We start from the raw sequence: 26,758 nt of genomic DNA, 5'->3' as shown, positions 1-26,758 counted from the left end.
CTGCCCCTAATAGCGTCACCAAACCCGTCTCTATGATTGTAAAATGTAAACAGCGTGAACCACAGCTCACCAGACCATGTGAGGGGGTGGGGGTGGGGGTGGGGGGGGGTGGTAGCGATAGAGAGGAAGAGAGGGGACTGTAATGCGCGCTTGCAGCTTGTTTTCTAACGGCTCCCAGAAGAGAATTATATATATAGATTTTTGAGTGATAATTCGCGTTAAGAAAAAAAAATGCATTGTTTACTTCTCTTTGCCTAAGTCGATGCACAGAGCAAGGATGCGAGACAGAGGGGAAAATTGGGATATTAGTCCCGTTGAGAGGTTGGTTGGTCCACAGCTAATAGAAAACCCAGTGGAGCAATGTGATGGTCAAGTTTTATTTGATGGTGGAGTAAAAAATGGTGTTAACTTACCAATAATGTCCTTTATATACAGAAGGTGTAAGTCCGGAATGCAAAAGTTCATTGATGACTGTTTGTCCTTCCATCCCAAACAGCACGGACTGTCATGAAAGTCTTTTAAAAATAAGTGGGTGCTAACAGAGTGAACCAGAATAAAAACATGGGGGTGTTCTCTTCTCTGTGCTAAACGACGTTCGGCTATTAGGATGAGTTGACAATATGATGGTGTCTTTTTGTCAACTGTCTGTTGGTCAGCTGATGATGTCTGTTGGTCAACTGATGGCGTCTGTTGGCCAATTTATGGTGTCCTTTGGCCAATTGATGGTGTCTGTTGGTTAGCTGATGGTGTTTGTTGACCAACTGTTGTTGTATGTTGGTCAACTGATGCTCCACTACTAGACTGTGTTGGTCAACTGATGGTGTCTGTTGACCAGCTGATGGTGTCTGTTGGTCAGCTGATGGTGTTTGTTGACCAACTGTTGTTGTATGTTGGTCAACTGATGCTCCACTACTAGACTGTGTTGGTCAACTGATGGTGACCTTTGATCTATTGATGGTGTGTGTTGGTCAATTGTTACTCAACTTGCAGGTTCTGCTGACCAACTGCTCTAGTATATGACACTAGTCACTACAACAAGAAGATAAAGATACGTGTAAGCTGATAGTTTATTTCACATGTGTCAGGTTCACGCTATTTGTATAGTGTTTATTAATTGCGTTTTGGCTATACGTTATTTTTTAAAGTATATGTCTGTATATAAGTAAAATTATGTATGATTTCATCATTCATCGGGCTTTAAAGATTTAAATGATTTCCTCACTGTGGAAGAATTGTGTATTTTTGTAAATGATATAGCTTTTTATCAATACATCAACGCTTACGTTATATCTCACTACAGTGTATTTTTATCACAAACTTCTATAAATGATGTTTAATGCGATGATGTAGCTAATAGCCTTCGATAGAAGTTTATTTTTGTATTTAAACGTATTGAAAGTATGATCCATTAGGCATAAAAACGAGACATCAAGAAAAAGTGTGTTTATATATATACTAGGCATGCTGCCCAGCTTTGCTTAGGCTTTCGAAAATATTGAGAATTTGAATGCTTAATTAATTCGCCCGAGGGTCGGTCTACAACCTCAGGAGTTATGAAGAGGTTCCTCCGTGGACATTTTTTTTCGATTTATAGCTCATATAAGGCGCCGGTCAGTCGAGGTCAGTTTTGACCCCATCATCGTAGACTTTTCGGCCAACCGGCCCCCGTGTTCTGTCGCCCCAAGGCAAGATCCTGCCGAATTTGAAGCGCCTGCGGCGCCGGGAAGTGCCCTATCGGGCACCCGACAACTTTGCTTTATATATTATAGAGATTAGCAAATTGCATTGATAAACAAAGATTTCAATAAAGTCAGGCCTGAAATACTTTAGTATAGAAATGTATTATTTGAATAGATGAATCTAGAATATCTAGATCTAGAATCCAAATAAATAAAATAAATTTTATGAGTTTAGGCCGGAAAAATTGTATCGTATACATTTTATAGTGTACGTAGATCTAGATATAGATCTAAATCAAATTTGAATGAAATAGTTCATTTCTTTTTATTCTAAACACGGCAGATGACGTCATTAGTTAATGTATAAGCAATAGTGACGTCACAGTTTTATGCGTTCTTTTTCACATTTATTAATGCTTTTCCGGTTGCATAAATAATACTGTTTCTCTACATTCGAATACGCCTTTATTTTTTATTTTTCTTCTTTAAACAAAATTGTGGTTATACATTTAAAACATCTAACATATTATTTTCAACAAAAGTCCGTATAAAGCTCTCCATATACCGCTGCCGTTTCTGACGTGATGTCCGGCGAAAAAATTTTGCGGACAGAGAGAGAGGGAGAGAGAGAGAGGTGCGAACGTGGGGTTTTATATATTAGGATATATATATATATATATATATATATATATATATATATATATATATATATATATATATATATATATATATATATATATATATACATATAATGTATGTATGTGTGTTTGTGTGTGTGAAGATAACCTACGATGCATTAAACAGTAATCATACTGGTACTCATTTTCCCAGAAAAAAACTACTCGTTTGAAAATATTATTTGAGGAAGAGAATCAAGGGAGTTTATCTGCGTGGGAAGAAAGATAACTACGTTTTTTTCCTCTCAATAAGCCGTTGTTCTGACCCTTGCCATATGTTATTAAACATTTGATGATATTTACGCAAGGGAGCGAACTCTCCGGGGAGTCGTTGACCTTACATACCGTTGAAGTGTGTATAGAAAAAAATAATTTTATAAAATTTAAAAAAAAAACCCAAAAATTGGTTTTTTACTGTTCATGTGTTTACGACACTTAGACCCTACTCGTTAACTATTTTTAAATTAAATAAATCAATTTTTTATCTTTTAAATAAAAACAAAATTAAGGAAATAAAAAAGACAAAAACTTCTACAAAAATGGCAAATTTCTTTTTCAATGTCTCAAAAGTTCTTATTCCACATTTCTACTTTTCATTATAACTTTTTTTTTCTACTAATTAAAGTACGCAAAAGTACGGAAATGTATTTCGCTCCCTAATAGACCTAGACGTATATGCGCCGCTCTTGTGGGAAGTTACGAAACACCACTGAAGTGTTTACGTTTGAGTAAAGTTCAAAGGTCAACACACTAGACCACCTTAAACGATTTGACCTTTTCTGTCCCTAATCTGATCATGCGCACTATTGGCCATTCCGACTTGACGACGCTTCTGTTTAGTTTTAAATGGCGATTGAGTTGCTGAAAAAACAAACAGATTTCGCTGTAAACATTTTCGGTGATGACACGTGCATGCGACCTTGACCTTTAGCAGGGTCACATAGATCTGACGCAGGGGTCCTTCATGAATGACGTCATGAGCTGCACTAGGAGGATAAGTGGGGGGTTCCAGACTTATGCTAAATGAGGGAATGGATGATTTAAGAAATGTGGCGTGTATACAATCAGGTAACGACTCACACTCACAGCTAGATCTTTTAACGACTCACAGCTAGATCTTTTAACAATCCACAGTTAGATCGCTATGGACTAGCTTCACACAACTAAATCTATAAGGACAAGTGAAAAACAGCTCAGTTTTTAAGGACTATCGACGCGAAACTAAATTCACACTTTTTTTTTAAAACCATCTTAGAGTCCGCACAAAACGAATATATATATATATATATATATATATATATATATATATATATATATATATATATATATATATATATATATATATATATATATATATGTATATTCATGTAATCTTTTAAAATAAATATTTATGTATATATTTATATAATAAAAAAAGGAAATACCCTCGACGCTTTTATATGATAGGAATTATAATTGTCTTCTTATTTCTTAGCCGAATTATTATATAGTACCTGTCCACATCACTCTCGCTAGACCACCGTCTAACTTTAACAGGCACATATTTTATCTGTCCACATACATACACCAGTTTAACAGACACATATGTTACCTGTCCACATACAACACAGTCTCTTTCTAAACAGGTCCATATAATTTCACGATATCAACACTTCCAAAGTCTATCCATATTTTCTACAGCAGAATGTAATACGAATTTCTTCTTGAACAATTCAGTTCACACATACGACCAAAATTCTGCAGCGGTTTAACTTGTTTACTGTATATACGAAACCAAAAAAGTGTGATGAATGTGCAACACCCTTTACTCAAGTCTTTATTTTGATCTAGCCGTAGATTAGCTTATGGATCATGTTCCACTTACAAGATAAAGATACATGGCCATGCTATAGAATTCAGAATAAAAAATAACAGAATGTTGTTTAAATAGGGAATACCGAAACAGGGCTCTCAACGTCACTGTCATTTCGTTCCACAGAGAGATTGCGGTTCTATAGAGCATGTTTAAAACTTAATAGAACAGCTCGTTGGACCGTAGAGAAGCAGACACCACCCCTAGCGTGGCAGACAAATACTGAACAACGTTGCAAGATGTATTAGCCTGCAACGTGATACTTTATGCTGCATAAAATGGTCAGTCGTGCGTGGTAAGATGCATGGATGCAACAGGACACTCTTTGTTCGTGATGTAGTGGTTGTGATGGTTGTGACACGTTGGTTGTGATGGTTGTGATGGATGTGATACAATGGTTGTGACACAGTGGTTGTGATGGTTGTGACAGGGTGGTTGTGATGGTTGTGATGGTTGTGACACGGTGGTTGTGATGGTTGTAACACGGTGGTTGTGATGGTTGTAACACGGTGGTTGTGATGGTTGTGACACGGTGGTTGTGACAGTGTGGTTGTGATGGTTGTGATGGTTGTGACACGGTGGTTGTGACAGTGTGGTTGTGATGGTTGTGATGGTTGTGACACGGTGGTTGTGACAGTGTGGTTGTGATGGTTGTTATGGTTGTGACACACGGGTTTTGACACGGTGGTTGTGACAGTGTGGTTGTGATGGTTGTGATGGTTGTGACACGGTGGTTGTGACAGTGTGGTTGTGATGGTTGTTATGGTTGTGACACACGGGTTTTGACACGGTGGTTGTGACAGTGTGGTTGTGATGGTTGTGATGGTTGTGACACGGTGGTTGTGACAGTGTGGTTGTGATGGTTGTTATGGTTGTGACACACGGGTTTTGACACGGTGGTTGTGACAGTGTGGTTGTGATGGTTGTGATGGTTGTGACACGGTGGTTGTGACAGTGTGGTTGTGATGGTTGTTATGGTTGTGACACACGGGTTTTGACACGGTGGTTGTGACAGTGTGGTTGTGATGGTTGTTATGGTTGTGACACACGGGTTTTGACACGGTGGTTGTGACAGTGTGGTTGTGATGGTTGTTATGGTTGTGACACACGGGTTTTGACACGCTGGTTGTGACAGTGTGGTTGTGATGGTTGTTATGGTTGTGACACACGGGTTTTGACACGGTGGTTGTGACAGTGTGGTTGTGATGGTTGTTATGGTTGTGACACACGGGTTTTGACACGGTGGTTGTGACAGTGTGGTTGTGATGGTTGTTATGGTTGTGACACACAGGTTTTGACACGGTGGTTGTGACAGTGTGGTTGTGATGGTTGTTATGGTTGTGACACACGGGTTTTGACACGGTGGTTGTGACAGTGTGGTTGTGATGGTTGTTATGGTTGTGACACACGGGTTGTGACACGGTGGTTGTGACAGTGTGGTTGTTATGGTTGTGACACACGGGTTTTGACACGGTGGTTGTGACAGTGTGGTTGTGATGGTTGTTATGGTTGTGACACACGGGTTTTGACACGCTGGTTGTGACAGTGTGGTTGTGATGGTTGTTATGGTTGTGACACACGGGTTTTGACACGGTGGTTGTGACAGTGTGGTTGTGATGGTTGTTATGGTTGTGACACACGGGTTTTGACACGGTGGTTGTGACAGTGTGGTTGTGATGGTTGTTATGGTTGTGACACACGGGTTTTGACACGGTGGTTGTGACAGTGTGGTTGTGATGGTTGTTATGGTTGTGACACACGGGTTGTGACACGGTGGTTGTGACAGTGTGGTTGTTATGGTTGTGACACACGGGTTTTGACACGGTGGTTGTGACAGTGTGGTTGTTATGGTTGTGACACACGGGTTTTGACACGGTGGTTGTGAGACGATGGTTGTCAGAAACCTGGAGTTGACAGCCATACAAAGCACTGCTCGGAGATTTATCTGATACACCCATACCTTTAAGCAAGGATGTCCGTGTGTCTAAATTAGTTTAGCAAACAAGGACGAAATAACCCAAGCCTTATAACTCCCCTGCTGATATCGCTTGCTTGCAGTCTCATAGAACAACAGGAATTCCATTTACAAAAAAAAATAAAAAAAAATTTTGGGTTCGTATCTGTTGAACGGGTGTTGTGTGTGTGTGTGTGTGGGGGGGGGGTTAGAAGAATATATACAAGAGCAATAACACTGGGGTCATGCTGAGAGGGGATTATCTTCGCATGGATCTTTGCCATATTACAATGTGACATACAGAAGCATGACTCTAAAGAATACTAAAGAAATACAAACCCTCTTCCATGATACATCGCACTAGAGCAGATAAAATATGCGAACAAATATACACACAGACACATACATAAAATACACATTCATTCGCTAACATACAAACACAAACTGATATGCGCATACATAACCATAATAATATACCAATATACAAACGTTAAATCCCATATAATAAATACACACACATACAGAAAGCATCACGCGAATTCACAACAACAATGTATGTAAACGCAACAAAAAGCACGTTATCAAATAGACAAACGTTCACACACGCACACACACACACGCACGCTCTCACTCACACACTTGTAAACACACGCACTTACACGCACAGACACACATTCACACAACATAGACACACGCACTCACACACGCGTTTTCAAGCACACACACTCACACCCCTGCACAAAGTCTCAGTGTTTATATTACGACGATACGTTTGATCTTTGCGGGCTGTGGAAAAACGACTATCAATAGAAAACGTCTGTATGTCCGGTACAACATAGAAAATTAAGAAAGTCAAACAAGGAAGAGACCGATAAACAATGCGAATTAAATTGACATACCAAACTAACATGAAATCATTTTTGTTATTCTTGATAAAGGTTGTACAATATTTTTGTGGTTAGCTGGAGTGGCTTGACCCCGACACAACAGTTCCTTACTCCTGGTTCGCTGTTTATTCTAGTCGTACAATACAATTATTTTTCTATACAGAATTTATCAACACAACAGGAATTCAAACCGATAAAAAATACTTGCTCTACGAGTTACAAGTTCAGATATTTCATACACCGATAGCATGTCGGGTATATTTGTCTGTTTTCTCTCAAGTGTGTTTGTTTGTCAAAGTATGTCTGTTTTCAATTGGCACACATATGGTGTTGGATAGCCTACCATTAAAGAGCCAATCACAAGTTTTAGTTTAGAAAGAAATAAAATAAATAAATATAAATGAAACTGAAATTGAAAATAAAATGAAATAAACAGGGAGTGATCTCCCCTAAACTTTCTCGAATATTCTAATATAACACTACGGGGGATAGCAACTCGGAATATAGACATGATTTTTGTTAACTTAAACTTTTAAAAATAGATTAAAATCTAGTCGAAAAAAGAATTGTGAACCAAGTGAACGCCAAAACAAAATGTGCATAATAGTTTACACACACACACACACACAGACACACAGACAGACACACAGTCATACGGACAAGATTGCAAAATTATGTTTTTCTGTATCAGTGAGGTGTAAAACGTCGATATTTGTAAAAATCTCGATTTTTTTCTTGCGCGATTACAAGACTTGCTCAATACTGCGTATATACGAGAAAGTAAAAAAAAAAGCAGAACTTAGGACTTGAGTACTAGATGCTTGTATCAATATATTGCACATCCCAACTTACAGTTTAAGTTTGTAACGATATCTCCTCCGACGTATAGAGTACAGCTTTAGTAAGTCTCAGTCTAATTGAAATCGACGTGGGAAAACCATTAAAGAAAATTATAATGTCGTCAGGATAAAACTCAAAACCCGCCCCTTGTGTGTGACGTCATCATGGAAGACCCTCAATAAACATAACTAATTAGTGCGGGTATTTTGTGAACATCGCTTTAGTGCTAATTAAGACAAAAATATTACAAAAGATACAGACACCAATATAAGACGCTATTGAGGTTTAACCATCCAGTGTTAAATGTGCCCAACTACAGTCTACACACAAATATTGATTTGTTTAAATAATAGTTTAATCAGATCCAGCTTCTTAATTTTCTTTGTTTTTAATCTCCCTCCCTTTATACTATGTAGGTTACACCCATAGCAATACAGAAATACATTAAGAAACATTAAGAAACATTAAGAACAGAATATTTTACACGACATTTAAAAATACAAACAGGGTCGATGTTTTTTTAAACCATTGAGACAAGCCTAAATTTTAATTCCTTGTAATTTAAGTGACTTCTAATCTCCCACCGCTAGTAGCCAATGAAAACGCTTGAATTTTTTTAAAAAGTGCAGTTTACATTGCACAAAGAGACTAATCTAAAAGTTAATACAAATTCGAGACAAAAAAAAAACAGTTTTAACAAGAACCTAAGGAGATAAAGAATACCAATAACCAGTGTTTCTTCCAGACTTTTTTCTCCGGGGGGCACTAGAAATTTTCGGGGGGGGGGGGGGGGGCGGTAGACTTTCTTCGGGGGGGGGGGGGGGGGGGGGCGGACACTGTTAAAAGTATATATTTTCTATATAAATTATATAAATTTAATTTCGTTCGGGGGGCGGTAAAAAATTTTCGGGGGGGGGGGGGGGGTCTTCGCTCCCCCGAAGAGATGCCTGGAAGAAACTCTGCCAATAACTGGGTTATTTCAGTGCTGTCTGTTGCCACGGTAAGCGAGCTAATTACTCGTGAGGATAATTAATTAGTGTATTCCCTTAACACAAACGGAAGCAGGTAGAGGGTATTAATTGGTTGAAATACTCGCTGCACAATTGATTTAATTAAAAAGTGAAGTAATTGCAGCAAAGCTGAGTGTGGGAACTAATTAACGAAGAAAATTTAGCACAATTGAGTTAGGAAACTAATTAATAAAGTACCTAAACAGAATCACGATATTACAGGATCATTAATATTAATAGCTAACAGAAATTGACAAAAAAAAACTTCACATCATCCCCACAAAGACCCCCACATCACCCCCACAAAGACCTTCACATCACCCCCATAAACACCCCCACATCACTCCCACATGACCCCCACAAAGACCCCCACATCACCCCCACATAGAACCCCACATCACCCACACAAAGATCTCCACATCACCCCCACAAAGACCCCCACATCACCCCACAAAGACCCCCACATCACCCCCACAAAGACCCCCACATCACCCCCACAAATACCTCCACATCACCCACACAAACACCTCCACATCACCCCCACAAAGACCCCCACATCACCCCCTCAAATACCCCCACATCACCTCCATAACGACCTCCACATCACCCCACAAAGACCTCCACATCAACCCCACAAAGACCTCCACATCACCCTCACAAACACCTCCACATCACACCATAAAGACCTCCACATCACCCCATAAAGACCTCCACATCACCCCCACAAAGACCTCCACATCACCCCCATAAAGACCTCCACATCACCCCCATAAAGACCTCCACATCACCGCCACAAAGACGTCTACATCACCGCCACAAAGACGTCCACATCACCGCCACAAAGACGTCCACATCACCGCCACAAAGACCAACACATCACTCTATAAAGACCTCCACATCACCCCATAAAGACCTCCACATCACCCCATAAAGACCTCCACATCACCCCATAAAGACCTCCACATCACCCCACAAAGACCTCCACATTACCCCATAAAGACCTCCACATCACCCCACAAAGATCTACACATCACCCCCACATAGACCCCCACATCACCCCCACATAGACCCCCACATCACCCCCACGTAGACCCCCACATCACTCCCACATAGACCCCCACATCACCCCCACATAGACCCCCACATCACCCCGAGATTTCCCATGAACCAGCGGTACCAACAAATGGAGTCTCGAGTTCTTAGAACTATTGTCTCTAGCCGGCACATCTCTAACATCTAACATATAATGTTTTTAAGGGGTGGGTGGGGGTGGGGTGGGGGTGGGGGCTCTGATCTGCTTAATAATGAATTCATCTTCTCTCTATACCAGATACCGCACGTGACAATTGCAATTTAGTTATTGATTTTTTGAAAATCGATTATCGACCTGATGTTAAAAATATAAGGCTGTACTTTAAATTATTCAATGGTTAACGTTAAGAATATTTTGTTTCTGGCAAGTGTTGGTGCAGGAGGGGGGGGGGAGTAAATGGAAAATAAGGGTGGTATTTTATTAGTGTGGTGGGCTCTGGGACTTCCTATTGACTCAAACCCGAGATCCGAACTCTAGACTTTTGGGTTTGTTTGCGTACGCTTTTCAACTTGACATCTCCGTCCCAACTACCGCCTATAACCCCCACATAAAAATAACGTTTTTTTTAAAATATATATTTTGAAACACAACTTTTCCGAGCAAATTCTTATTTACGTTTTTCATCACTTACAATAGTAAATTCGTAAACCAAACGTACAGGTGTCACATTATACCTGTTACATAACTGTAGCTATTGACATGGGCACGGGGGGTTAAAAAGCTAGACCCCCCAAAAGGACGTCAAATTAGGTGTCGTCTCACGTTGTTGGTACCATTGTGGTATTGGGGATGGCGCGGTCACTGTATGTTTACAATTTCTAAGATTTGAATGTCGCAAAAACGTTCAGAAAATCCTTATTGATAATATATTAATGAACCAATAATTAATCCTTAATACACTAATGCAAAATTATGTATATGCGTATGTATATACGCCGCTGCCTGTAAATATAACACACCTGTAGTCGTAACAGTACTAACGCACCTGTACCTGTAAAACCACTGTCTTACACAGCTGTAACTAAGCGAAGCTGAAATGCCACCTTCTCGTACACATACTGTTACAAATTGTATGTAAATTCACGCATTGCATGTCATGAATTAAACTGAAACTGAAACAATTTCTACCTTACCTCAATACTCAAACAGTCCTTTAAATATCCCTAGAAAAAAAAAAAGAAAACCTCCGTGACTTCAGTAAACAGCCAGTAAACATTCTTATAAACACAAACAACAATCTGGAACTCTAAAAGCCAGAATACCCAGTGGTATTTTTGTAGCAGGCTTGAATCATCAATTACAGAAGCCCACGCTTTGGGAATTCCCGAAACTGGTTTTAATTCGTGACCTATATAATCTACCTGTGTAACTTAACCTTTGAACAAGATAAACATAACACATTCACGCATTGGCGAGATATGAAGACACTTTCAAGAGAGAAAAAAATTGTAAATTGATTTATAATTGTTTCTTCAGTTTTTTAATCGTTTTTTTTATGTCAGTCTTAATTGGTTAAAATTACAGGCTAATGAAAGCGTTATTGTTAAATAATTATTACAAGTTTTCAAGGGAAAGTTTTTTTTCTCCATTAAGTATATCGTAATCGTGAGTTTTCTTTAAACTAATGCTACCAATCTGCGCCGGCAGGGCTTAAATTGGCCTAGTGCATGGACTTAGGGAAATGGGCATGAACCTAGGCATAGGGATGGAGTTAGGTAGAGGGCATGGATATAGACAGAGGGCACGGATCTAGGCAAAGGGCACGGAACTAGGCAGAGGGAACGGAAATAGGGCAAAAAATCATTAATTTCTTGTGTTTTATATTTTGAAAGATCTATCCGAGAAACAAAAAACAAAATCGTAAAGTGCTTTGTAAAGTGTTTTTTTTTTCATGTTGACAAAACAACTATATTATGAGTAAATACCAATTTGTGACTAAACACAACAAGTGTTAGATTAATTAATTACGCGTTACATCAATTTGTTGGTAACAAGCATCTTCCAATCAACTCTGACTTCACATCTGAACCCTCATTACATGATTCAAGAATGTAAGTATTTGTTTTTTTTTTCTATATTTCCGGAATCTCTTGAAACTTGTCAAAAGACTTGATCGGTCTGGATTTGATCTATTTACTTTTGAACCTATTGAATAAGGTTCAACGGACTGACTTAAAGAATGTTTTTTTTCTACAAGATGTACCTTCCAACCTAGCTCTCAAGTGGGTATTCAGTGATTTGTCATTCCACTATATAATCAGTGTGGGTGTATCTCTCTCACACACACTCTTTCTCTCTCTCTCTCTCTCTCTGTATATATATATATATATATATATATATATATATATATATATATATATATATATAATTTAATGGCGGAGGAGAGGGGGGAGTGTCGATGCCTGTTGACTCGATGCAATTTGTAAAATATAAGATCGACATCGAGCTTGGGATTAAAACATCATCAGATTAGTATGGGATTAGAACATCATCAGATTAGTATGGGATTAGAACATCATCAGATTAGCTTGGGATTAATACATCATCAGATTAGCTTGGGATTAATACATCATCAGATTAGCTTGGGATTAATACATCATCAGATTAGCATGGGATTAGAACATCATCAGATTGCGATTAGAGATACAATACCAGATTATCTTGGGATTAGAGGTAGATCACCAGATTATCCTGGGATTCGTAAAACATCATTTGACTGCCTCACCAGAAAGTTTACAGAAAACATTCCTGGAAATCTAACCCGGACTCAGCATGTGTGTACAGTCGAGGGATGATGTTGACACAGAGAATTTATCCAACCACCGGGAAGTCGGTGGGAGAATTTACTTTGTTGTTTTTACAACCGTAGTTTCGGCTTCAAGCAAGATCATAGACTACAAGGAAAGGTTTTTCACCAAACCCCATTGATGTTTTGCAAATTGCATAGAATGCATGTATAATAAAATCAAGTACGTTCTTACACCGGAAGGTCACTTTTGCAAGTGAAGTAGAGTTCTTCTGTTTCTAAACTCTTGACGTATGAAGAGTTTGGTAGTTAACATTAATCTAGAATTAACCTAGCATTAATCTAGCTATCTTTACACAATTAGGCAAACTAGGCAGATAATTAGGCAAACTAGGCAGATACCTAAGCAAACTAGGCAGATATCAAGGCAAACTAGGCAGATACCTAGAGCTATCTAGAACAGAGGCGTAGCGAGGGGGGGGGGTGCCGGGGGTACGTACGTCCCCGGGCGCCGACCATAGGGGGCGCCAAAATGGGTTGAAAAAAAAAATTAAAAGCTCATTTTAGCTGCAGTTTTGCATTATAAATATAAAAAAAAATATATGGGGTGGGGGGGGGGGGGGCGCCAAATCGAAAGTTTGTCCCCGGGCGCCGGGAAGGGTCGCTACGCCTCAGATCAAGAGAAACCAGGCAGCTGTCTAGAAAAAAAATGAACATGTATAGAGCACTCACGTAGGAAAAATAGGCCGATGTATTATTTTAAAAATAATCTACAGACCAGGGTTGAGGGTTCGCTTAAAACTCCAATTAAATACTAGGAATGGCTAATTAGTATTAAGAAAAAATATATCTACAACTGACTTCACACATAATTAGGCTGTATAGCAAACAAAAACTTCTTTTTAATTGAGACTTATATATTTGTTAATAAAGCAACAGCTGTTTATCAAAACAAATCTCCTACTAGTAACAAACTCCAAATTACCGCCCCCGTAGTGTAAAAGCGGAGCTGTTGATTTCCTGAGGAACCCTAGTGATTCAAAAAAGGGGACGTAAGTTATTAGAAATCATCAAGTCATAGCTAAAGGGGAGATAATCAGCACTTGGTTGTAACGAAGTATATTGATAGTAAAGAGGGTCATTATGAGTGTCTGATAGCATAGTTAATAATTCATATAAAAACCGGTTTTTCATTGTTGAGAAAAAAACTATATATTGAAGCTAATCAATCTTCTCACACCGTCTGACTCATCCGCTAAACATTTAATTAATTATCTGTAACTAAAGATCATGTTATAAATGCCTCGTTTTTAAATTAGCTTCCCATAAAGATTAGCTACAAATGAACGTATTGTACACATATTTTTCATTTAATTAAATAACATGTAAAAAAAAATTCAGTAGTAACGTGCCCTGTAATCGCTCTAGCGACCCACCAGTCCCTAATGTGTTTTCACCCCGACCCCAACGACATATTCCGCCTACCAGATGGCTATATTTTCCTGAGGAAATCTATCAGACAAGCTTTCCCTAGGAAATCTACCTCATGCAATCCAATTACTTTCGGTGTACGTTTTCACACAGGACCAACACAGATATGTAAAGGGAAATGTATTCTGCTACGTGGGAGATATCGGGCCATAGCACACGAATAGAATAACGTGTTAGTCAATACATGCCTGTATTCACACTGGTACTGATAGTATGGGGAGCTATGGTTGTATAAATCTAACTACACACCCCCCATATATATATATATATATATATATATATATATATATATATATATATATATATATATATATATATATATATATATATATATATATATATATATATATATATATATGTATATATTTCTATTTATTTCTTTATACAAAAGTATAAAAAAATTTAACACATAAATATAAATATTATATATATATATATATATATATATATATATATATATATATATATATATATATATATATATATATATATATATATATATATATATATATATATATATATATGGACTAGAGCTAACAAAGCTAACAAACAAACCCAAGACCACCAACAAAGTTGATTAAAGAAAAGACAACAATACATCCCACACACTGACATCCTACAAGTACCACACACAAACAGACGGTAACAAAAGTAAACCCAAAACATAACTACACCAGTTCACGTCCCAGAAGCTTTAAGCTGTGTGTAATCCAATTGCCGAGACAAACAGTGCTTCGACTCCCTTATCACAGTGTACATCTCCACTGAACTATCATTGTAAACATGGTTGTGGTCTACAGGTAACGGTTCATATAGCTGTTGATCCCAGAAAGGGGACACGGAACTGTGTTAATTACCGTAGATTTACAGGCACCTTAAAGTCAGCACACTGAACTGAGACGATAGAATATCATAAACGACACTGCTAGCAACCAAACAACCACTGCATAAGAGAAACTCGATTCTAAGCAATCGAAATATTCTAAAGCTTCACGATTTTCTATACGGGTGTGTTAAAAGAAATCTGAATCTTGACTCAAGAGTTTTGAATGGTAAATATGCGGGGTATTTAAATTCACGGGGCTTTGAACTGGTTGCAAGTATTCCGTTCTCTGTGATGTGTTTTTTTCCCAGTATTGCGCACCATAATGTGATTTTCATACACACTGTCACCCTAACTGTCATAACACCACCTCTATCTACTAGAACAAAACACCCCTAAACTACTAGAACACCCCAGCTTACTATAACAAAACACCCCTATCCACCCGTATCGCCCCCACTCCATATGACCTTAATCTCTCTTTGTTATCTCCCCTAATCCAAATGATCCATTCGCACTGTTCGTCTTTAGTAAAATCTGATTTTGTGTAGCTTTTTGCACTTTCCTATTGTACAGTTGCAAACCAGACTTTTCCTACCTGTCCATTAGTTAACATGCTATGTTGCCAGTATTCGACTACCTGTCTATTAGTTAACTTGCCATGTTGCCGGTATCCCAGAAATCTCACAAGACAGAAAGTTTGTGTTGATGCACGTGCCGGATGTTTTAGGTCTGCCGGACAAAGACAGGACGTGGCCTTGAGTTTTGGACACGCCCGACAGCTGATCAGTGAACCGTTACAACCAATGCCACCCCACCCCCTCCCCCAGCGCGATAGACGCTGTAGCCTGCAGAACTCCAGGTCGATACAGGCCGGTTAGAGTACTCACCAGATAGAGGTACCGTTTGTTAGACCGGCTGGGAAGGGTTGCGTTATGTCACATTGACAAGGTTGTCTCGTAGATGCAACACTCGTAGGTTAAGGTTCTTCATTATAGAGACTCACTGAACGACCGAGACATCATAACTTACACTAACATTGAGACCCGCTCAGCAACATAGTACATTTAGCCCACACTGAACGACATAGAACCATCAAGTTAATCTAGCTTCCAAACCCACTGTACGTTAATTTAACATTGAGCCCCACTGATCGACAATAACCAACATCTTAATTTAACCTCATGACCCTATGAACGATCGGTGGTTCCGTAACCTCGATTCCAGACCTGCATTCTAAACTGATACAAGATTTAGTATTGTGAATTGATTACTGATAATCGATTTCCTTTTCAACAAGTTAAAATTGGCGGGAGAGCAATCAATGAAACATCAATACTCTCTACCCGTTAAAGAAAAGTACAGCTATTTTAGAATAATGGTGTTGTTTTACGCTTGTGGTTAGTTGTGCACACTTTATTCATGTTGTGTTTTGTGGTCAGTTCTGTACCATTTATTCATGTTGTGCTATGATTTGTGGTCAGTTCTGTACCATTTATTCATGTTAGTTGTGTGCCATGGTGTATGGTAAGACGTGCCCAACTGAGAGCAAATTATTGTCCAGCTAATTTGGCCTCGTTGATTCGATCACATCTTGCTAACCTAACTGGTCGCCAGGACAGGGATGTCAACGTTTCACGTCTCTCCGCAGCCACCCCCCAACCACCACCCTATCGCCACCCCACCCTACCCCATCACCCAACCACAACTCTATCGCCACCCCACCCCGTCCCATTACACCCAACCACCACCTTATCGCCACCCCACCCCATCACCCACCCTATCGCCAACCCACCCCATCACCCACAACAACCACCCTATCGCCACCCCACCCCATCCCATTACACCCAACCACCACCTTATCGCCACCCCACCCCATCACCCCCAACAATCACCCTATCGCCACCCCACCCCATCCCATTACACCCAACCACCACCTTATCACCACCCCACCCCATCACCCCCAACAATCACCCTATCGCCACCCCACCCCATCCCATTACACCCAACCACCACCTTATCGCCACCCCACCCCATCACCCCCAACAACCACCCTATCGCCACCCCACCTCATCCCACCCCCCAACCACCACTTTATCGCCACCCCACCCCATCTCCCCCAACCACCACCTTATCGCCACCCAACCCCATCACCCCCAACAACCACTCTATCGCCACCCCACCCCATCCCATTACACCCAACCACCACCCTATCGCCACCCCACCCCATCCCATTACACCAAACCACCACCCCATCTCCACATTAGGATTACAAATGTATCCCGACCACCCCAGCCCCATATGGTATTGTATAATAGAACAGGTTCCCGCAGAACGCCCTACGGCCTTGACATCCATGCTGTGTGATCGACAGGTGGAAAGTAACGTACAACACAGCAGCACTAGGGTGGGGCTGGAGACTAAGGGTCACCAGGTACACATCTCTCCCTAACCCTAGCCCTCACCCTAAAACTGATCACGTAACATTAATTACTATTCTAATGTTAAGTGATACTTTACCAAAGTCACAATCTCCATTTAACAACCAAAAACATGGACATTATATTTCATAACAATGTTAATATTTATTTTGTACTTCGCTAGCTAAAGCAACGAACAATGTAAGAAGTACTTTTATGTACTAGCTAGAAAAAGGTTTTCTGTAAATTACAATAAAGATAATAAGAATCTACTGCTAGGTTGACCAAGGTAACCTAATGAGCGATGCAGCTCTGAAGAGATTTCAGCAACCTACGCAACTATTCGATGGTTTGGTCTTAAATTGAACAAAAACGTTCATCAAGGCCAAAGTTTTAGCACATTACAAGTGATGAGTAAGTAGAAAAAAATTGTTTTAAACCAATGGTTCTAAAGTAATGGCAAGGAGCAACAAAGGCGTAGCTGGCGGGAGGTAGATGATGAGCGCCGACCTTAAGGGGGGCACCAAACGTGATGGAAAAAAAATAAATAAAAAGCTGCATTAAAGAATTATACACAGTCAAAGTTAGGAAAATAGACTACTTCTTGGGTTTCCAGACTGAGCTGTTTTTCTACATCAATTCTGTAGCACCAAAATTTAAAAAAAAAATGGTTACGGTACAGTGCATGGTAAAAATCGTATTTCCTAAATGGGAGGGGGGGGGGTGGAGATTGGTAGTTCGCCCCGGATACCAGAATGGGTCACTACGCCTCAGGCACCGACACGACAGAAAAAGCTTTAGCCATTTATTCCAAGTCACAGCGGTAGATAAGATGATACACACGTCAAATGTGCTAGGTCGGTTGTAGCCATGTCTTAAAGAGTTTGTGTAGATTGTGACAAGGTACGCTACTCTGTAAAAACTATCAAATTTGATTTAAGAGTTGTCCCCTTTTACTTCAAATTTTGTTTCTTTTGATCGGTGATTTCAACAACCTGCTCATTAGCTTTTTTATTTCCCCAACTCAGGTCAGGTACTCATCAGAGCTGGGTAGACTCAGACACTTAAATTTCTCAATAAACAAAATAAACCATGTGTCTAGTTCAGTTTTAATTGTAAAAACGCGCAGGTGAAACTTTTATCAAGCTTTATTAATTGAATCAAAACAAACAACACAAATGTACAATAAACCGTTTTAGACACAGGAAACCTCCTTAATAAACATGACAATGTATAGCTGAAGCATACAAGAAGTACGGGCTAAAATACAGACTCTTTAAACATAATCAGGGAATCAGTAACTCACTAACTAGCAGACTAAGATGTAAATATGATGTGATATCCTGCGAAAATATTTTGCAGACAGAGAGCACTATGCACAGCCGCCTTTACTTTCCTCTATGTGAGTCGGGTAAACTCATATTTATACTGACTTGAACCTGGATTCGAACTCGAGACTTTCGAGTTAGCAGCCTAGCGCTCTACCGCGATCCCATACATGGGCAAATAAGTAGTTTATTTAAATAAACAACATAGAAAAAAATGCAATTAAAGCGATTTCTAAAAGAAATAAACAGCCTGCCTAGGAGATTGAAAAATAAAACAATTCTACTTCACAATAAGATCCATGACGCAAGTGAAGTAACGTTAATCAATTCTGTGTTCTTGGCAAATAAAAGTTTGTGTGGTTTGTTCTATGCTTGTGTGCACGGTTATTGGCTTGATATTCTCGGCTTACAGACTTTTCTGTAGGACTCTCCCGCGTGTACCCAGCTGTGATGGGTACCAAGCTCGATTCTGCGACAGTTAAAGGCAGCGTGTAACCGTTCGATCTTGCTTTTTGTTGTTCGATTGATACTCACCACACCCTGTCTTGGTAAGAAACTTGCTGAGTTGAGTCATAATTGCCAGCCGTAACCAGGGGTACAAGGTGGTAAGGCATCTACTGTGTCTAGTCATAGTTGCCGGACATACCGACGGGTACATGGTGGTGGGTAACTGTGTCGTGTCATAGTTGCCAGACGTAGCCAGAGTTCAAGGTGGTAAGGCATCTACTGTGTTGTGTCATAGTTGCCGGACGTACCCACGGGTACATGGGTTAAACCGAGAGCAGCCAACAGCCGTGTCTGCACCGCATCACTGCCGCAGCTCCCTTCAAAGTATCCAGCTCTGCTGTCTGATTGTAAGCTTGTGGTTGTGGTTCTAGTGGTGGTGCTGTATTGACTGTAGGTAGTCGAGATTGTGACACCGGAGGTACTGTCAAGTGCAGAAGTCACCGACGTTTTGTCGGACATGCTGGCTGCCGGAATTCTAATGACATTTTTAGATGTGACCGTGGTTTTGCGGATTACATTCCATTCAGCTAGCCTGGCGTCCACACCAGCATCGGGGGAGTGTACAACCCCATTTTCATGGAACTCTGAAGGAGCTTTCTGTATTGAAAAAGATGGTGTGTTTAACGTAAACAAAATATTTTTACAGATTCAGATATTAACAAAAACGGGTTTCGGTTTTGAATGGGTATAGTCACATTAGAGTTATACTTCTTGAGTCAGAAACAGTATAAAAGCACTATCAAACAAGAATCCAAACAACATGATGCTAGAGTTTTTCCAAAACAAAAATAAAACGATCTTTTATTTGGTGCGCTTAACATAACAGAATTATTGTTTATTTAATTTAGTTTACGTAGATTTGCTTTTACGAATAACATCATACACACAGACGTGTGAATTTATTTTGTGCAACAAATAATGTAACATGTATTATGTCTGAATTTATCCCCACCAACGTACAATGAATGTTTGTTTAATAAATGTTTTTTTTTTTAAGTACTAAACAAAAAATATATACGTTTCACTTAGTTATGTTGCTAAGATCAAATCAACACCCTTATATTTACAGTAGTTTAATGGTCGTCCAAGTTTACATCGTTGCTCTAGCGTACCTACTTCTTCTTGGATATATCCCAGTGATTTTACCGGCTAGGCTCTGTCTGGGTTTTTGTGCAAATTTATCAGTAAAGGACTATGCCTTATGTTTATTAAGCATCATATACCCGTCAATGCCCAGTATTGGGAATATATTACATTTGTAATTAAATGTATATATGCAAGAATTGATATTTGAGGAAAAAATATAAAACTATACACATAGCTCTAACCACAACCAATCACAAACGTAAGCGGGAACACAAACGCAAACTTCAATAAAACATAAAAAAGTAAACGCGAACACGAACACGAACATAAAGATATTCAACGAATACCCAGTTCTTCGAAAGCGGCTTGGAAATTTTGGACGACAAAACCGTATATTGAGAAAAATGGCACCTAAGAAACTCCGCTTTTTAAATTTTTTTTGCAGAAACATTCCTGGGAATATTCTCATCAACATCCCAAAGTTTCGTGGCACTCGTTTGAACGGTGTCAAACCGCATCCGACTTTATTGTGTATACCATATGATGAGAAAGCTAGTATCGCACGCTGCCGGGGCGCTGTCCCTCGGAAAGTGAATATTGTTTTTTTATCGAAAACCCCTCCTGAAAAAATTCTCATCAACTCCCCAAAGTTGTATAGCGATCGGATGAAAGGTGTAGTAATGCATAAAGGACAAACCTAGTCAAGTGCAGAATACTTTCATTATATATATATACTAGGGTGCGTCCGCGCGTTGTCGAGTTTTCAGAAGAAAGTTTGAAAGTAAGAGGGCCTCATCAATGCGTTAATGGTTATATGTTTTTAGACGTATGACCTAGTTTTGTAAAACTGAGTAAACAATGCCTGCTCTATATTTCTTGTTTCATATTTGACGAGGCAGGGTATTGCGCAGCACTCCTCGTTATAGTGAAGTAGGACACACTTCGGTGCCCGCCCAGGTGTCAGGGACGTAGCGGGGGAACCGGCAGACGCGCCTAATGCAATACAGTGAACGACTATAACACCCCATCTAATATAACACACTGTTTAAAAAGAACGTAGGCGTAATAGCGCTCAAGAGAAAGCTGGGGATGCAAAACAGTGCCCTGTTGGAGCGCTGGAGGACACGACTAATTCGAATTAGTGAACGACTATAATAACCTATCATATTCATAGTCTACTGCACTGTTTAAAATGAACATATGCGCCATAGCACTCACGGGAGAGCCCGGGGCGCACCCTGCCTTGGCGCCGCTCCTACGAATTTGATTTTTTTCCCCTAAAGTTTAATGGTGACCGGATGAAAGGTGTATTAATGCATAAAGGTGAAACCTACAAACCCACAAACATACTCAAATACTTTCATATATATATATATATATATATATATATATATATATATATATATATATATATATATATAGAGAGAGAGAGAGAGAGAGAGAGAGAGAGAGAGAGAGAGAGAGGGGGATTGAGTGCGAGAGATAAAATTATTCTAGATCACCAGAATTTTAGCTAGAGCAGGAACTACAACCGACCAACAGATCTATTTGAAAATCTCAAGATTCTAACCTGAATTATTGGTTCCATTTGAGGTGATAGAAAGAGAGGTGCAAAATACCTTTTCCGTTTTACAAATTTTTTCATGAAACTGAAATACCGTCAAAACCAGAATTAATATTCAACACAATTATAATAGGAATACTAAATATTATACAAGATCAATGCTTACATGATGACAATCGTGCAATTCAATAGCGACAAATCATCCGATACTTAAGTGTATTTTATCATATACGCGGCAGTCTAATCACATTTACACTATTTAAAAACATATTCTAAACACAATTATGGAATTGAATACTTACATAAAGATGATTATAATGAACACAATTATTGTAGAAGGAACGACGCTTGCGATGACTACAGTGACTATATCTGATGGCATATCTGTTATTGATATAAAAATATTTTGACTAACATATATCTTTAATAAATAATTGAATCTTATGTACTGAATGTTTATGTATATTAATATACATATATCTATCTATATACTACTAAAACTCAAGTTTGTTTACATGTTTGAATATTTTTTGTTTGTTTGTTTGTTTGTCTGATTGACTATTGTACATAGTTCTACTCATTGTGGAGAGCTGTAAAATAGTATGTAGGTAGAGAACAATTTTTGTTTTCAGACAGACTGTTAATCACAAATTTGTTTAAAGACGTTTATTAATTTATTGATTTATACATAGGTAGATTAACCACATTAATTTTAAAGTTGTAGAACAATTGCATAACTTTGACTGAATAGTGGCTTTTGATAACTAATTTCTTTGTTTGTTTTTCTGATTTGTTATTAGGGAAAATCTGCATTATGTGTAGAGCTGTAACATAGGATTTTGTGTGGTAAATATTGTTCCTTCTTAAACACACTGTTAATTACAAACTAATTTAAAGCCGTTAATTAATTTATTGATATATTCATAGCTAGATTAACCACATTAATTATAAAAGTTTAGAACAACGAATTTAGTAATAGTAAAAAGAATTATTTTCTTTTACAACAATGTTTTCAATTATTTTTTTCTTAAGGCCTACATGTGAATGATAAGGTTGACTATCAGGACCTCGCGGGGCACAGGGCAGGTGAAGAAGAGTTCACCTGTTTCTATGTTCTCAGCATATGAAGGGATAGTGTGGTCAGAGCCATGCTCGGCCAAAATGATTTGTTTTTTTTTAAATTCAAAAATGTCTGAGACTTGGCGGGACACTGGGCAGGTGAAGTAGAGTTTAGTAGAGTTTTTAAAATATAAAAAAACGTCTTTTTGAATGTGGGGTCTGGTTATTTTGGGATGATAAGTGGTGACAGACGTGATGTCATTTATGGATGACCCCCGAAACCCACAGTTATCTAACTAGATAACGGGTAGTCTAGTATACTACTAAAACTCAATTTTGTTTACATGTTTGAATATTTATTTGTTTTTCTGATTTGGTACTGTAAGGAAATTGCTCTATAAAGGGGGCTGTAAAATAGTATGTAGGTAGAGAACAATTTTTGATTGCAGACAGACTGTTAATCACACATTTATTTAAAGGCGTTAATTAATTTATTGATTTATTCATAGGTAGATTAACCACATTAATTTTTAAGTTTTAGAACAATGGCTTAACTTTGACTGAATAGTGACGTTTGATAAATGATAACTCATTTTTTTGTTTGTTTGTTTTTTTTTATTTGTTATTGGGGAGAATCTGCATTATGTGTAGAGCTGTAAAATAGGATTTTGGGTGGTAAATATTGTTCCTTCTTAAACACACTGTTAATTACAAACTAATTTAAAGCCGTTAATTAATTTATTGAAATATTCATTGGTAGATTAACCACATTAATTATAAAAGTTTAGAACAATGAATTTAGTAATTATAAAACGATTTATTTTTACAACAATGTTTTCAATTATTTTTTCTTAACCCTTTGAGCCCGCCAGGCCGGTAAACCGGCTTCAACATTAGGCATATATGTCCGAAAAGCCGGTTTTCCGGCCCGATGATCTAGCGCACGGGTTCCCAACCTGGGGGTCGCGACCCCCCCTGGGGGTCGCGAAGGCCTTTCTGGGGGGTCGCCAACTGGTATACTAAACCTTAGTAATGAGAAACAAAACATAAATATTTAGAAGAATATCTGAAATTCGGCTTTACTAATACTAACATCACTGGAAATGGAATAGGGAAGAGGCCATGCGTACTGTACTAAGTTGTTCTCAGTCATGAGTTTATGAAATCTCCAAAACTTAAACGTCATTTTAGACGAGACATTCGGAACACACAAAAAAGATATGGAGGTCTTTCGTCTGCATGAAGCTAGTTGCAAACGTCAGAGATTTGATCGAACAGGAAGTTTTCACGAAGGAAACACAGCATTAGTGCAAGCATCACATGAAGTCGTGATAGAAAATGCCAAGCAAAAAAAAAGCACAATAGGAGAAAATCTCATCAAACGCTGCATGTTGAAGATGGTGAAATTAATTCTTGGGGATTTCAGTGCAGTAAAGATGCAACAAATATCTCTGCCTATTAATACCATTCAGCGGCTTATAACAGACATGTCCGTAGTTAAAAAAAAAATGTTTTATTGAAATCAAGATTTCACCATTGTTTGCTTTTCAAGTTGATAAATCAACAGACGTGAGTTCGTGTTCGCTGTTGCTAGTCATATATTCATTCATATGTTAGCAAAGAAGAGTTGCTATTTTGTGAAGATATCATGGAGAAAATAAAAACGTTTTATGAAGCTGGATGATTAAAATGGGTTAAAACGGCTGTGGGGGTTTGTACGTATGGTGTGCCATCTATGTTTAGGTCAAAATCGGGCTTTCAGAAAACCGAAAAGATTTAGCTCCCTAACCACTGCCATCAAGACTCCATTGCTAGAAAAAGTCATAAATTAAATATGAAGCCATTTAAAGAACTGAGCAAAGACATGAATAAAGATCATGATTTTCTGCTTTTCTACACTACAGTACGCTGGCTGTCAAACGAAATGTTGTGAATCGTGTTTTTGAATTGAAATCTGAAATCAAACTGTTCTTGGAAGTGCAAACGAATCAAGACCTTTTGGTATACTTAAAACGACATAGAGTAATTGGAGAGCGTATCATACCTAGCAGATGTGTTCGAACATCAACATAAGCTTAACCTGAAGCTTCAGGAAAAATGAAAGAATATTATCGCTTTCCATGATAATCTCGTGGAATTTTTATCAAAGCTGCAAAATTGGCGAAAAAAATAAATCTAGGAAATATTGTACATTTGAGAAACTCTGCAGTGTGGTAAGAAAAAGAAGCAATTTCTTGAATCTCTTGTAAACGAACTGCAGCCAGTGTTTCTTCCAGACTTTTTTCTCCGACGGGGGCACTTGAAATTTTCGGGGGGGCGGTAAACTTTCTTCGGGGGGGGCGGACACTGTTAAAAGTATATATTTTCTATATAAATTATATAAATTTTATTTCGTTCGGGGGGGGGGGGGGGGGGGGCGGTAAAAAATTTTACGAAGCCCCCCCCCCCCCCCCAAGAGATGCCTGGAAGAAACTCTGACTGCAGCGCTATTTCTCTGAGCTGAAAAATGAAGAATCTGCATTGACACATTACCCATTCTATGCTTCCTTTGATGTTGCCAGCATTCCCAATGAATTACAAGATGAATTCTTTGATTTGCAGAATGATTCCGCGTAAGATGAAAAACTGCACACACAATTTTGGTGTAGTATTCACCATTCATACCCAAATGTAAAATTGATTGACTTTTCGAGAATAGATTTTCAACACTATTCTCCGATTAAAAACAAAATTAAGAAATAAATTGAATTTTGATGATGACGTTTGGCGTTAACAAAAACATAACCACGAATGTTTAGTAAATAGCATGCAATTTTACTCATGGTATTAAAACAGATATCAAGGGTAGTTCATATTGAAAGTCTACTAGAAATCTTATTTTAGTGCTTGTTAATTTCTATACTAATTTCGGCTTTTTAATTCTATGGGGGTCGCGGGTCACTTACTTTTTTTAAAAGGGGGTCGCCACTCAAAAAAGGTTGGGAACCACTGATCTAGCGTCATATTCCTAGCGGCCGATATACCGTCTAATTAAATATAATTAGCGGAAGACTGACTAAAACTGCGCAAATGTCTTTTTAGTGCGTGATTATGATTCTAAAAAAAGATTTTAGGAAAAGTGAAAGTGTTTACATTTCGTAGCAATGCCGCCGAAACGAAAAGTTGAGCCACGGCCATCGACTTCAGCACATAAAGTTGGTGCAAAAGATGAAGCAAAAGTCCGAAATATCAACAAAAGAAGTAGAATGACAGCATCTCAGGCAATACAACTACTTATTGATTCTGTTGAAGAAGATAATATTCCTAGTCTATATTGTGATGATAGTGACGTTGAATTTGAGACTGAACTCAGTGACATTGAAATTGACAGTGACAATGAAACTGTTCAAGTACGTTATGATGCACGTGGTGCCAAAGACAAAGACTTGTCGGAACGAAAAAAAACTGTTTACTGGTGCAAAACATGCGAAGTTTTTCTTCGCATCGGGTCCGGCAGTGATAACTGTTTTGAAAGTTATCACACAAAAGTGGACTTCTGGCGATGAACTAGTATGGCCAGGTATCAATATTAACAAAACAATTACTAAATGTAAATTTGTTTCTTCTATGTTCTATCAAAACAATAATTATGTGTTCGATTTATATACATTGTTCTGTTCATACATTGCAAACAAATAAAGAATTTCAGAATCTTTCTGCTTTGGGGTTTGATCCTGAGTCTGGATACCAAATTTGGCTTGAT

The 26,758-nt window shown here is 38.6% G+C and overlaps 2 protein-coding genes across 3 annotated transcripts in view; both read right to left on the bottom strand.

Annotated features, from left to right (window-relative positions):
* Positions 1-14,935, bottom strand: part of LOC131954263 (uncharacterized) — a 38,194-nt gene extending 23,259 nt beyond the window's left edge. The window contains exons 1-2 of one of the 2 annotated variants that reach the window (XM_059317842.1): positions 14,902-14,935; positions 414-1,029 (exon numbers count right to left, since the gene is read on the bottom strand). The gene's annotated coding sequence lies outside the window, so the exon portion shown is untranslated. Of the gene's footprint in view, positions 1-413; positions 1,030-11,125; positions 11,218-14,901 lie in introns of those variants that run through there. The other variant, XM_059317841.1, reaches the window with a different exon arrangement.
* Positions 14,936-18,579: 3,644 nt separating this feature from the next.
* The window catches only part of LOC131954265 (uncharacterized), a 51,443-nt gene continuing 43,264 nt past the window's right edge, over positions 18,580-26,758 (bottom strand). The window contains exons 14-16 of the mRNA XM_059317844.1: positions 22,260-22,341; positions 21,964-22,042; positions 18,580-19,904 (exon numbers count right to left, since the gene is read on the bottom strand). Of these exons, the coding sequence (XP_059173827.1) occupies positions 19,524-19,904; positions 21,964-22,042; positions 22,260-22,341 (542 nt within the window). The 3' untranslated portion in view covers positions 18,580-19,523. The remainder of the gene's footprint in view (positions 19,905-21,963; positions 22,043-22,259; positions 22,342-26,758) is intronic.

This window comes from Physella acuta, unplaced genomic scaffold (assembly GCF_028476545.2).
Source record: "Physella acuta isolate Inbredline_101_S28 unplaced genomic scaffold, ASM2847654v3 ptg000987l, whole genome shotgun sequence".
Classification (NCBI taxonomy): domain Eukaryota; kingdom Metazoa; phylum Mollusca; class Gastropoda; family Physidae; genus Physella; species Physella acuta.
Note: the sequence above shows the minus strand (reverse complement) of the source record. Positions and strands in the feature narration are given on the sequence as shown.